The sequence below is a fragment of the Pipistrellus hanaki genome (genome assembly GCF_964339955.1).
Source record: "Pipistrellus hanaki genome assembly, chromosome: 4".
NCBI classification, from domain to species: domain Eukaryota; kingdom Metazoa; phylum Chordata; class Mammalia; order Chiroptera; family Vespertilionidae; genus Pipistrellus; species Pipistrellus hanaki.
The window spans coordinates 10,894,506-10,909,271 of NC_140506.1; the positions used below are offsets into that span (position 1 = coordinate 10,894,506).

General features: G+C 37.3%; 1 protein-coding gene across 1 annotated transcript in view; it reads left to right on the plus strand.

The window, feature by feature from the left end:
• The window catches only part of MARCHF6 (membrane associated ring-CH-type finger 6), a 64,078-nt gene that overhangs the window by 31,898 nt on the left and 17,414 nt on the right, over nucleotides 1-14,766 (plus strand). The window contains exons 11-19 of the mRNA XM_084881926.1: nucleotides 1,956-2,014; nucleotides 3,962-4,042; nucleotides 4,282-4,350; nucleotides 4,428-4,502; nucleotides 5,558-5,692; nucleotides 8,573-8,692; nucleotides 9,444-9,544; nucleotides 11,596-11,733; nucleotides 13,058-13,262. Coding sequence (XP_084738052.1) covers nucleotides 1,956-2,014; nucleotides 3,962-4,042; nucleotides 4,282-4,350; nucleotides 4,428-4,502; nucleotides 5,558-5,692; nucleotides 8,573-8,692; nucleotides 9,444-9,544; nucleotides 11,596-11,733; nucleotides 13,058-13,262 — 983 coding nt within the window. The remainder of the gene's footprint in view (nucleotides 1-1,955; nucleotides 2,015-3,961; nucleotides 4,043-4,281; nucleotides 4,351-4,427; nucleotides 4,503-5,557; nucleotides 5,693-8,572; nucleotides 8,693-9,443; nucleotides 9,545-11,595; nucleotides 11,734-13,057; nucleotides 13,263-14,766) is intronic.

Genomic DNA, 14,766 nt, shown 5'->3' on the forward strand with positions numbered 1-14,766 from the left:
AGGGAGGCCCCACCCACCTGTTGCAGCCTACCTGTCAGTGGCTTGGATTTCCTTCTTTGGGTCAATCATGGAGGTCCGCACATCCGCGCCGCCCCCCCCCCCCCCCGATTGATTGCCCCGCCAGCCGGTGGCCTGGGCCTCCCTCTGCAGGGTGATCATGCAGTGATGGCCAGGCCCCTGCCCAATTGCATCACACTCACCATGGCTGGCCTGGTACCAGTGGGTGTCATAGCATGGTCCCGGATAGTCATCGGGATGGTCATTCTGCTGTTTGGCCATTTGGTTGATTTGTATATTATGCTTTTATTATAATGGAAGTCAAGTAGCATATCCCCTCCTTATGGACTTTGGGCTCCACCATCTTTGTGAGGGCGTGATGGTCAATTAGCATATTCCCTCTTTATTAGATAGGATAATGCCATTATCACACCTTAAAGAAATCAGTAGTAGTTAATATTTCTTAGTAATCCAACATAGTAAAAGTTTCTGGATTGTTAGTTCTTAAATGTCACTTTATAGTTGGTTTGTTTGAATGAGGATTCAGATAAGGTCCAGACATTACTTTTGGTTATTAATTCTTTGATCTAGAATATTCTTCTGGTTAATCCCCTTTTTTGCCATTGATTTGTTGAAGAGACTTAGGTCATCTGTCCTGTAAGTGCCTCATGTTCTACATTTGTCCAACTGCTCCCTGATAATGTCTGTTACCTTGTTTCTTTGTCTCCAAGGGCCTGATTAGATTCAGGTTCAATGTTTGGGACAGATCCTTCACTGGTTGTGTTTTGCCTAGTTATACGACATATCAGAAGATAGATGATGTCTGGTTCTCCACCTTTCAATTGGCTCAGGTGATAGCATGTTGAAGTCTTTATTGTTAGGTTTCATTTTTCCCTTAACCATCAGAAAGTAATGTCAGGGGGTGGTATTTTAGCATCATGCAAATCTAGCATTTCTTCAACATTTCACCTAATGATTTCATTGTCTTGTGATGATACTTGCCTGAAATAATTTATTAGTCATTACAAAATGATTCTTTTCAAATTGTTCTTTTTTACATTTATTGGATGGATTTTCTATAAAGAACTTATTTATCAGCTATAGCTATTTAATAAACCTGAACTTGTTGGTTCAGAAGCAGCAGGACAGATGTGTAGCTCTTTTCTTTATCAGTTTTCAGGGTAAGGAATTGATGAGCCCACTATTTTCATTGGTGATAAAAATGTTTTCTGTGATATTGCTTTTTTCCCTTTTGTTTTTGATTTTGGCCTACCACTTTTTGAGTGTAATGAACTCATGGATTTGTGTATACTCATCGTGTTTCCACCAGTTTGGGTCATTATTCTTTTTGATGCTCATATTTTCTCTCTCTCTCTCTCTTTTTTTTTTTTTTTTAGAAATTTATTCTGTACAGTTTTGGATGTCAGAATTTATTTTAGTTTTAATTAATTATTTTTTAACCATCACTCAAGGATATTTTTCCATTGATTTTAAGAGAGTGGAAGACAGAGGGAAAGACAGAAAGAAATATCAATGTGAGAGAACACATCATTTGGTTGCCTCCTGCACACAGCCCTGGGCTTGGGCCTGGGCCAGGGCCAGGGAGGAACTTGCAACAGAGGTACGTGTCCTTGACCGGAATTGAATCCAGGACCTTTAGGTCCGCACGCTGACACTCTATGCACTTAGTCAAACTTGCCAAGGCGGTACTCATCTTTTCATTGGCCCATGAGACCTTCTTCACAATGGTTCTCAGGTCCTTTTGCCATTAGTCTATTAGACCTTGATTACTTTGTAGTTGTCTGGTTACAGAGAATGTCCCAAGAAATACATTTTTAGCCTCAGTTCTGTTATGTTCCATTACTTAAAAATCCCTGGTTCCTTTCTTGGGAGATGGTACTAGGAGTGCTCATTGTTTTAATTTTGATGTTTTCATTGAGTTTTTTCTTCCCTTTTAGCATTTTGCCCTTACCACATTGGTCATTTCTCCCTTGTTGGTTTGGGATTTGAAGAACATGTGAGTATAATATTTTTACAAACTTACCTTTATTGATCTCTCCCCCAAATTTAATATCGGTTGAGTAATTAATAATGTTGTAGAGTTACTTCATTTCTAATCTGCCTTATACAAAAGAATAGTTATCCAACACCAGCTTGTTCTTTTCTTTAAAACTGATAGGTATACTGAGTGGTATAAGACACAGTAGGTTATCTTGCCAGCTAAGAAGATATGCTCTAAAATCCCATGGTGCACTGTGTTTCTTCCTGTTGAGTGGGCCAATGGCATACAATGGTAAAATTTTTTTGCAGGCTGATTTATGATTTTTAAAAAATACATATATATTATTGATTTTTTTACAGAGAGGAAGGGAGAGAAATAGAGAGCTAGAAATGTCGATGAGAGAGAATCATCGACCAGCTGCCTCTTGCACACCCCCTACTGGGGATGTGCCCGCAATCAAGGTACATGCCCTTGACCGGAATCGAACCTGGGACCTTTCAGTCCACAGACTGACGCTCTACGGCTGAGCCAAACCGGTTTCGGCAGATTTATGATTTGTTTTAATGAACCTTGTACCCTTCTTTTCCTTTTCACCAGATGCCCCCTAGTGCCTTTAGAAAAGTAACAATATATCAATTGGTTAAAAAAATGGTTAGTTGGTCTTGGGATGGTGTGCTATAGAGTTTTCTAAAGAATTTGCTTTAATTTTGACATTTTATCATTGTCAGGGGATAGATATATTTGGATGGACAGCTAACTACTGTTTTGGGGGGCAGAAAGATTTAGTTTTTTAAGGAAGAGCTGACAGATCTGGATACTCTGTTCTGTTTGTGTGTGTGAATCCTGAGAGAGAACATTTTGAAGTGTTCTGAAAGGCCAAAGAGATGTGTTTGCTTGTTTCTTTTTTTAAAAAGTTTATTTTTATTTTTTAAAGCATTTCAGATGTCCCTTCCCCTTCCCCCCTTGACCCTTTCCATTCCTCCCCCATGCCTCCCCTCCCACCCAGGCCTTTACCTCACTATTGTCTGTGTCCATGGGTTATGCATATATACATATAAGTTCTTTGGTTAATCTCCCCACCTTCTCTGTCTGAATCTATTTTGTTATTTGGTAGATATGTGTTTCAATATTTGACACACCTCTCCAAATTCTTATTAGTTGAATGCAAGATCTTGAAAAGTTAGGATAAATTATTTGATAAATTTTGATTTTCCAAGATATCAACATTTGCTATCTGGAATTCAGGAATAAAAATGATGGGCAATATTTGTCATTATTTAAAACTCTTGTTCGCCAAAACCGGTTTAGCTCAGTGGATAGAGCGTCGGCCTGCGGACTGAAAGGTCCCGGGTTCGATTCCGGTCGAGGGCATATACCTTGGTTGCGGGCACATCCCCAGTAGGAGGTGTGCAAGAGGCAGCTGATCGATGATTCTCTTTCATCATCGATGTTTCTAACTCTCTATCCCTCTCTCTTCCTCTCTGTGAAAAATCAATAAAATATATTAAAAAAAATAAATAAAACTCTTGTTCTATAAGTTGAGAATGAGATAGATTTGGAGAGCAGTCACTTTTAGTGATAGGAAATGAGGTGGCTGGGATACACTGGACAGGTGGACAGCTTGTGCTCAGCCTTTAGCAAATCTACTTCAGAATGGAGTAAAGTGCAGACTATTGCATTACAACTTTTTCCTTATTTTTGTAAGATTTAATTCACTATTTTATTTTAGTCTGCTGGAATAAAGTTATTCTTTAATTTTTTCTCATCCTTACATAATATACGACATTCAATGGGAGAATCTGGTTTAAAGATGTCATCCAAAGGGGATTTTATGGTTTTCTAGTTGTAAATTGCCTATTTCCAGTCCACTTCCAGTCTATTTGAATTGTTTAATGCATTGTTAAACTGGGGTGGAGGCTATGTGGTACAATTAAAGTTTATTTATTTTTTTCTTATTTCTAGGTCCAAGCATCTCATTTTGAAGGCCTAATCACAACCATAGTTGGGTATATACTTTTAGCAATAACTCTGATAATCTGTCATGTATCCTTTAATGAACCAACTTGGGTGTTTAACATATTCATACCAAAGAGTTCCTATTACCGACAAAGCTATTTCTCTCCCCTTGTCCTCTTAGTAAAAGTTGTAGACATTTGTATTGAGGATAAGGGCAGACAAAATGTGAAATATATTCATCTGCCAAATAATATTAAGTGTTGCTTAAGTTATTATGAGTTTTATTGCACCTTGAAATACTGTTTTTCCTTGACTAGATGCTATAGGGCTTGGCAACTCTTGTTAAATTTCATAGGTCTCGTCGTTTGCTGGGAGTTTGCTACATTGTTGTTAAGGTAATTCTTTTATACTTTAAAGAGGAAATGATTTCTCCCCATTTGAGTGATATTGATGACATTTATTTTTGCTTAAGGTCTCTTTGCTAGTGGTGGTAGAAATTGGAGTGTTCCCTCTCATTTGTGGCTGGTGGCTGGATATCTGTTCCCTGGTGAGTTTATTCATTATCATACAACCTAATAATTTAAAGGCTTCAGAAAAGACATCCTTAGAATGGGTTTCTTTTAAAGGAAAGTCAATATTTGATAATAATTTGCTTATTTTTTTTCCTGAGAATGAATCACTATGGAGTCTTAATGTTGCAGTTTTCCTGATTTTTCGTTGAGGCTTCATGCCGATTTCTGATGTCAGAGTATTTTGATTGTAACCTTTCTAATAATCAGTGAAGAATTTTCTTAGTGTCTTTATTCTTCTAAACTTTATGATAATGCCAAGACATTATGTGCATAAAAAAAGCAATCTGAGAAAATGGTCCTGTTACTACCATTTCATAAGTTCAATCCTAACTATTTGTTTTAACTAAGATGCCCATTTTTTTTTATTATAATCTCTTTTTAAAATATTTATATTTTTTAATTTTTAGAGAGAGGAAGGGAGAGGGATAGAGAAACATTGATGAGAGAGGAACATCATTGATTGGCTGCCTCCTGCACACTGCCTACTGGGGATTGAGCCTTCAACTTGGGCATATGCCCTGACCACTGGGAATCAAACCATGACCTCTTAGTTCCTGGGTAAACCACTGAGCTATGCCAGCCGGGTGTTTATTACAATCTTTAGTGGCTGTCAGTGATAATCAGTTTTTTACTATTTTTCAAAAACATTTTATATGTGGAAAAGCTACCTTTGATTCTGAGATATTTTCTTTCATACTTTACTATTAAAATTTGTCATGAATGCAGACCTGTAACCAAGAAAATAAGGTTTTATGTTAACCTAAAATGGTTCTTTTTACTTACCAATTGGTTTATTAGTCTTGCTGCTTATATTTAAAAATTTAAAGTGTCATACATTTTTGAAATAGTATTTAATCTTATATCATTTATATTTCTATGACACCATGAAATGGTATTAAGAGAACTATAGTCCTGGAACATCATAACTTATATGCATAAGTGATTTTTATTCACTTCCTAGAAGATGGAGATACTAATTTGGCAAATGTGGGTGCTACAACTCTTATTCACCTGTTCCCTTTTGATTTAGGAAATGTTTGATGCTACTCTGAAAGATCGAGAACTGAGCTTTCAATCAGCTCCAGGCACTACCATGTTTCTGCACTGGCTAGTGGGAATGGTGTATGTGTTCTACTTTGCTTCTTTCATTCTGTTACTGAGAGAGGTAAGTTCTACGGGGAGATGCTGATGCTACACATTCATGAAAAGGACTTTTGTTTAACCACAATTGTGCCTCAAAGGTTATTATGATTTCCTAACAAAATAATTTTCTCTATTTTAATCTAAAAGGAAAAAACTGAGTAATTATTTTAAACTTTTAGTCATTTGCTTTAAAAATTGACAAGTTTTAGCATTTTTATCTGTAATTAGTTATGAGTTGAAAGATGAGTAGACTGAGGGGGGGAAAATTAACCAATTAACTGCCACACCTCCAAAACGGAAACCATTCTGCTTGTCTCTACAGACACTTATGGCACACAAAGGGTTAAATAAAAGCATTTATTTTACATGTGGCCATCCTCTAATACAAATTCTTGGACTTTTATGTGATCTGTGCCTATCTTCATTCAAGGAAATGTAATGCTGTAAATACTTTAAGGTTTTGGTCTTACAGGATTAAATATCGGGTCTAGTAATAATTAATGTCGTTTTTAAACATTCGTTTAAAATCTTGCTTGGCGTTGACTTGTATTGACATAACCTTCAAACACGTGGTATCTACAGAACGTGTGAAGTGCAATTAACAAGTTTTGCTTGAAAAAGTTTGTGTTTGGTTTGGTTTTTGTTGCAAAACTAGGGCTAAGAAGATGGCAGATGAAGAGCATATTCGGCACTGCATGCTTTACGAGTTCCAATTAGGAAGAAAAGCAAGTGAGGCTGCAAAAAACATCTGTAGTGCTCTTGGTCAAGATGCAGTTAGCGCCAGAAAATGCCAGCGTTGGTCTGAGAAATTTCGCGAGGGAAATTTTTTGTTAGATGACATGAGTGGTCGAGGCCGTGTGTCCAATTTTGATCAAGAAGCTCTTCAAGCTCTTTTGGTGCAAAATCCTCAAATTACCCACCAAGAGCTTGCGACAACTTTAAATTGTTCACAAAAAACAATTTCCAATCAATTGCGTGCACTTGGCAAAGTCCAAAAGTTTGGAAAATGGGTTCCTCATGAGTTGACCGACAACAACCGTAATCAAAGAGTCACAATTTGCAGTTCGGTCCTCTCTCGTCAAAACCGTTTGCCGTTTTTAGAGCAAATTGTAACCGGAGATGAAGAATGGGTGCCGTATGTTAATTTGAAAAGGCGGCCTCAATGGTTGGTCAAAAATGAGGCTCCGCAGCCCACTCCAAAACCTGACTTGCATGCGAAAAAAGTGATGTTGTGTGTTTGGTGGAATTTTAAAGGAATTCTTCATTATGAACTTTTACCATCTAACCAAACCATTACAAGTGCAGTGTATAGTGCCCAATTGGAAAGGTTAGCCCAAGCTTTAAGAGAAAAAGAACCCGCGCTGATTAATCGGAAGGGCGTAATTCTTCACCACGACAACGCACGACCGCATACTGCAAGAATCACTGCTGAAAAACTGCACCAGTTGGAATGGGAAGTTCTCCCTCAACCTGCACATTCTCCTGATATTGCCCCTTCCGATTACCATTTGTTTCGTTCTTTGCAAAACTTTCTTCTTGGAAAAAAATTTAATAATGAAGAATGCCTCAAAAATGCATTGACCGAATTTTTTGCATCAAAATCACAAGAATTTTACAGCAGAGGGATTAAAATGCTTCCTGAGCGTTGGGCACAAGTAGTAGAAAACAACGGCAACTATATTGTTGATTAAATTTTGTATTGTTTAAATAAATTCGATTTAAAAAAGTATTAGAAAACGACATTAATTATTACTAGACCTAATATGTAAAATGGTCTTGAATCAGGCATTTAAGTGTAGAATTAGAGTGAGGGTCCTTTATTATTCCAGTTCACTTGCCAAATGGGTACCTTACTATTTGTGGAATACAGTCTTTATGATTTGGAAGACAATGGCAGGGGAATCAGTATTTGATTAATGTATATCTCATGCTCCATCATTCTGGTGCAGTAGGAAGTATAAAACTGATACGTGTACTTGCCACTGTGCATCCTTTCCCTCAGTATTACTGCATAGTCACTCTGTTGTTAGTCTGCTGTTGGCTGGTGTATTAATAAGTGAGAAAGAAAGACATGATCCCCATTCTCCTTGATTTTTGCATCCTGGGAAGGAATACAACAGTTGAACAAGTCAGTTTAGTCCTTTAAGAGTGCTTTGAGAGTGGTGATGGAGATGTGCACTGCTAAAGGACCAGGCCAACTAACGCAGTGTTAATGGAATCCAAAAGCATAGAGGCTTAACGCTATTCTTGTACTTCGGTGTTTGAAGAGTTGGGGAGGGGGATGGAGGCTAACATGTTATCTTGAATCATATAGTATAAGTTCAATAAATTCTTCTTAGGAAGTGTAAGGCTGAAATCAGATTGGACATTTATAAGTTACAACCTAATTCTTTCACCAGATGATACAATATAGTGACAATTTTCATTTTTTAAAAAAAATTTATTGATTTAAGAGAGGGATAAAAACATCAATTTATTGTTCCACTTACTTATGCATTCTTTGGTTGATTCTTGTATGTGCCCTGACCAGGGATTGAACCTGAAACTTGGTATATTGGGATGGCATTCTAACCAACTGAGATACTTATCCAGGGCCAACAATTTTCAAAACAATATTTATTTCTCATTTAGGAGATTTAGATATGACACACTGTCTATTAATACACTTATTTATCATTAATTGATTAAAAGCATCAAAGAATATCAGTCACAGTATAGTTTTCATAAAGATTCTGATTTAGGAATTTATTTTCCCAGGAAAGTCATATATGAATTTTCTGGGGCCCATTTTTTAAGATGCCAAAATAATTTCACAAACTTATTTTTCTGTTAATGTTTTAGCTCATATACAGAGCCCTGAAGACATTAGTAAGTATTTATAGCATTTAAAATACATTTGCAGGTACTTCGACCTGGTGTCTTGTGGTTTCTAAGGAATTTGAATGATCCAGATTTTAATCCAGTACAAGAAATGATCCATTTGCCCATTTATAGGCATCTCCGAAGATTTATTTTGTCAGTGGTAAGCATACCTTGATATGTTTTTGAAGTAAAATGTACTACCCTTTAGATTTTTGGTCAGGGGGTAGGTAGTACAGGAGATTGAGTAACTTACGTTTAAGCTTGTGGAACTTAGTTGTTAAGTAGGAGTTTTATTGGTTATTTGATAAAGTAAATAACATGTCTACTAAAACAAAAATGCCTTCTATTACTTTAGCAGTATAGTTGATTGCCAAATTATGAGTTTCTGAATTACAATTAATTTGTATTAAACCAATGGAAACTTGTTTATATCTTCTAAATTAAACCCTTAACAGAGGGTCTCAAAGTTTCTTCCCCATCTAGAAGAGGAAATTATGTAGTTAAATCTAAATTTTTCCAAAATAAAATTTTAACAGTAATATTGTGCTTTTTGGAAACTTTTGTAGCCATTAATATGGGTCATGTCTTATAGTGATTACAGGTGATTTGTTACTTTTCAGACAATTCCGATTCTTTATTGTCAGGTTCCAGCTCTCTCCTCACATACCATGCAGTGGTTATACTTTGTGGCTCCTGTTTGAGCCTTTGTGTCCTAGAGAGAGAAGAGGAATAGCCACCTCAGGGATGCATTCTTTATACAGAGTGATCTAAGTATAGTGTGTTGAGTGAGAATACTCCGGGCCCTGGGTGGGTATAGACTTGGGCTGCATATTGGTTGAGGATGTTCGGAAGTGAGCCTGTCTCTCACGGGAGTGGTTTACAATGGTGTTATGCCCCTTTTCTTACTGCAGATTGTCTTTGGCTCCATTGTCCTTCTGATGCTTTGGCTTCCTATACGTATAATTAAGAGTCTGCTGCCTAATTTTCTGCCATACAATGTCATGCTCTACAGGTAAGTTTTTGAAATTCAGAAGCTTTTCTAATTTAGCTCTGTTAGGGATTTGATATTAAGAGTACATACATTTAAAACATATTTCTTACCAGATCATCACTAAGGTAATTACAAAAAGCCATTTTCTGCATATGGAGTTTGCTTTTGTTCAGCATTTAAATTTAAAAAAATATATATTTTATTGATTCTTTTACAGAGAGGAAGGGAGAGGGATAGAAAATCAGAAACATCAATGAGAGAGAAACATCGACCAGCTGCCTCCTGCACACTCCCCAATGGGGATGTGCCTGCAACCAATGTACATGCCCTTGATCAGAATCGAACCCGGGACCCTTCAGTCCTCAGGCCAACGCTCTATCCACTGAGTCAAACCGGTTTCGGCCAGCATTTAAATTTTTGCCATACCTAATGAGAGTTGGTTAGTAGCATTATCTTTTCTTTTTTTTTTTTTTTAATTTTAAGTTTATAATATTATTACCTAGTTCAATCTGAAAAAAAAATTCAAAACATACCATAAGTCTCTATTTTATTGAGACAGGAGAAGCTGTTGGCTTTTAATTCTTTTATTCTCTTACATTTTTATCATTTTTTTTTCAACCAAGTTCTATCTTTTCATTTTATAGTACATTATCTTTTAAAAACTTTCCAGATTATAATGTTCAAAAAGTACTGAAAATGTTATTAATCCCAAGGAGAATCTCTTTTTTTGCCTCATGCTCTGCTATACCATCAGACTACTAATCCCAGTACCGCCACTCCACTCGTCCTCTCCATCGGGCACTACTACTAGCATTATCTTTATATGAAAAGCACTTCATAAGGAATGTAGTCCTAGTTGCACATTTAATTATGGATATAAAGCTTATAGATGGAAAACCCTGAATTTATAAACTGAAGCCACCTGGAAACCTAGTCTCTCATTCCTCCTACATTGTTTACATTACTCCTTCAGTCACCTAGAGCAGAAATCTGCCTGGCAAATTATATTTCTCAGTTTTACTTTTAATTTCCCTTTAAATCTTGTCATTTCTAATTCTTTAAGATCTTATCAATTCCAAATCCATTTACCACTTACTACTTTAGTTTAGGCCTTCCTCTTGTTCTCAATTTATAATCCACTAGAGGCCCAGTGAAAGGAAATTAATTAAAAGAAATGTTTTAGAGGCCGGGGAGGACCTTGGGGAGATTGGCTCCAGGGCATGTCTGGCATATCTCGCCCAGTCCCGATTGGGCCGATTGGGGCTAGGGAGGGATCAAGGGAGGGCTCCAGGGCATGTCTAGCCCAGTCCTGATGGGCTGGACCCCAGTAGCAAGCTAACCTACTGGTTGGAGTGTCTGCGCCATGGTGGTCAGTGTGTGTCATAGTAACTGGTTGAACTGTCGAATGAATGGTCAGACACAGCATATTAGGCTATTATTATATAGGATTCTTAACACCCTTCCTTTATAATCTACATGATAATATTCTGGTTGGGATGATGTAGGGGAGCCAAGGCATTCAAGAAGGTGTGTTGCGTCCTGGCTGGTGTGGCCCAGTTGGTTGAGCTAGTCTCATGCACCTATTCGATATTAAGGTCAGGGCATGAGATACTGAGGTCATGCAGACTCAATCCCCAGTAGGGGGCACGCAGGAGGTAGCTGATCAATGTTTCTCTCACATCAATGTTTTTCTCTCTTCCTCTCCCTTCTTATCCCCCCCCCCCCAAAATAAAAAACAAAAAAATCAGTAAAAACATATTGTAAAAAAAAGTTGTTGAGTAATGAGTGAGCAGTCATATAATCTAATTTAGTATGTGAGGTAAGCACTAAGACCTCACCATAAGATTTAACCACATGAAGGTCATGAGTAACATTTGTAAGTAAGTTTTGTGGAGTTTGAGGGGGAAGCCTTTCTGGCCTCCAGAAAATGGAGGAGAGGCGATAAAGACTAGAGAGGGTTTATTCAATTCTTTAAGGAGTTCTACTGTCATCTCCTTAAATGTTTAATATGATATAGTTATAATGGAAAACAGAACTCACATTTTGATTATGGCTCTTTGTAATTATCTTAGTGATGCTCCGGTGAGTGAACTGTCCCTTGAGCTGCTCCTGCTTCAGGTTGTCTTGCCAGCGTTACTTGAACAGGGACACACACGGCAGTGGCTGAAGGGGCTTGTGCGAGCATGGACCGTTACTGCTGGATACTTGCTGTAAGTACAGGCAGGTGACTCATAGGCATATTATATATCGATTAATGACCTTTCTGAAAAAGTACGTTTTGTGTCTCAGGAAAAATTAGTTTTAATAAGAAATAATGTAGTGATATCTGCAGGTATATATAATACTTCTAAAATTTTTAATGGCAAAAAAATTTAAATGATTGTGCATCACTTTGTGGAGCATGTATGCATATTCTTATTCTCTTACAGAAGTTTGCTGCTGGCCCAGGTTCATTTCATACACAGGGTAAAAAAAATTTTTTTTAGTGCATTAAAAACAAACCAATATACCCTTATTTTATTTATTTATATATATATATATATATATATATATAATTATATATATTTTAAATATATATTTTATATATATATATATATACATACACACACACACACACATAAAATATATATATATTTTTCACAGAGAGGAAAGGAGAGGGATAGAGAGCCAGAAACATCAATGAGAGAGAAACATCAATCAGCTGTCTCCTGCACACCTCCCACTGGGGACATGCCCGCAACCAAGGCACATGCTCCTGACCAGAATCGAACCTGAGACCCCTCAGCCCGCAGGCCAGCGCTCTATCCACCGAGCCAAACCGGTCAGGGCTATATTGTTATTTTAAAAGTCTTAACCTGATATGAGCTCTTCTCAGATTTGGGTTTTTGGTCCTTTATTTAGCATTGTTGCATTTATTTATTTTTTAAAGCTTTGTATGTTATGTACTTATTTAAAAGTTGAATCTTTGTGATTTAAACCATTTTTTTCTTTTCAGAAAATATACGACATTCTGTAGATACCTTAATGTGGCATATGTATTTGGCTATATGTGATCATTTATTTTTTTCTAACTGCCCTGTGTTTTGCCCTGAGCCTTTTCCTCCTTACTCATTTTTACCTTAACTAATCTGGATTGGAGGTTTTAGTTGAGAATACATGTCAGAGCAGAGACAGTAGCCATCTATAGAGAGGGAAAGAAATTGTTTTTTTCTTAAGATGTTCACATAGAGTATCTTGTGTATTGTACTTTTTTTTTTCTCTCTCCAGTTACTGATTTCTTTTCAGATACTGACTGAAGAAAACATAAATTTAATTTACGGGATATTCTGTATACTAATTAACATTAAATTTGGAAAGGTTTAATTTAAGGTGGGCACCAACATTTACACCAAATTGAGGTGATAGTACTGTGTACAGATTCTGCTTGTACATTTTCTACCCTAAATGATTATTAGTATTAAGAAAGTAAATCTCATGTCTGCTGTTTACTCTAATCCTGAAGTGAGGATTGTCACTGATGTAATTTTTTCATAGGGATCTTCATTCCTATTTATTGGGAGACCAGGAAGAAAATGAGAACAGTGCAAACCAACAAGTTAACAATAACCAGCATGCTCGAAATAACAACGCTATTCCTGTGGTGGGTGAAGGCCTGCATGCAGCCCACCAAGCCATACTCCAGCAGGGAGGGCCTGTTGGCTTTCAGCCTTATCGCCGGCCTTTAAATTTTCCACTCAGGGTAGGTACTCTACAGATTTAACCAAAATCAAGGTTTTTTCAAATTTCTATTGAGAAATTTTGGTGCTATTATTGTTGATGTAAGCATGTAGTTATCTGTGTAAACATGCCTTACAGTGTCCTGATAAAAACTCATGGTTTAGTCCATTAATTATGTAACATGTTAATGTTAGGTAAGTTTATCAAATTTAGAGATGGGTCATAGAATTGGGATTCCATGTGCTATTGTTCCATGCTGTTTGAAAGTATCTAAGTAAAAGACTTTAGAGCAAATACAAAATTAACATTTCAACAATGTATCAGGAACTAAAATGGGCAGTTTAATGTTTTTCTCCTATTTAATTCTAGCCCAAATACTTAAAGGTCTGAATGGTAATCTCATGTTTACGTTTGATTGGTTAAGGAAGAGACCTTTGGTCTGAATGAGACATTTCCCCAAAATCACCATAAGTGTTCTTGACAAGGGCCACCAATGTTGTTAAATCCTATGGTTCAGGTCTTGGTTCTCATCTTGCTTGCTCTATTAATAGTATGCTACATGATTGGTCACTCCTTGTTGGAGTGACCAGGAAGAAAAGTACTTTCAAAAGGACTTTTTTGGAAGGTGTTCAGGAATCTTTGTGGAAGTGATGCCTGAACTAAGTGTTCAAAGCTAGGAGGCCAGGCAGAGAGGAAGATGGAAAGGAGGAAGGGCATTTCAGGCAGGTGTTGGGACAAGAGACAGGTGAGACTTGTAGGTTTGAAACTACAGGAAATTACATGTATTGAGAAGGTGGGGTATGTGTAGGCAAGTGATGAGAGATAAGGTGAAGCCCAGAGAGATGAAGGAAAACCGAAAAAATGAGGGGAAGCCCGGAGAGATGAGAGGGAACTGGGAGAGATGGGGGGAATGAAGCTGAGAGAGATGAGGATCTTGGGATAAAAAGCCTCACAAGTGTCCTCTTGGGAGTGTTCTTGCCTGTGCTTTCCAGTCTTCCCACCAGAGCTCTGCCTGCTGGGCTGGGGAAGGCTTGTGCCAAGTCTGGTGGAAGGGAAGCAGCAGTCACTGCCTTTCTGCCCACAGAGACATGTGCTGTTTTTATCCTCTCAGTATTGGAGCCAGGAGCTGCACATAGCTGTTTACATTTAAATTTAATTAAAAGTGAATGCAGTTTGTAAAAATGTGGGATGAGAGCTATGTTAATTATCTCAATGGTGGAAATTCCCTCACAATGTAATCTATAAGATCATGTGGTACACTTTAAATATATTATAATTTCTTATTAAACATTTTTATTGATTTCAGAGATGAAGGGGGAGAGAGAGAAAAAGAAGCATCAATAATGATTGATTGGCTGCCTCTTGCACACCCCACACTAGGGATGGAGCCTGCAACAATGCATGACCGGGAATTGAATTGGGACCTTCTAGTTCATAGGTCGGTGCTCAGTCACTGAGTCACACCGGCTGGGCAATATATTACAATTTTATTTGTCCACTATACTACCATAAAGCTAGAAAAAAAA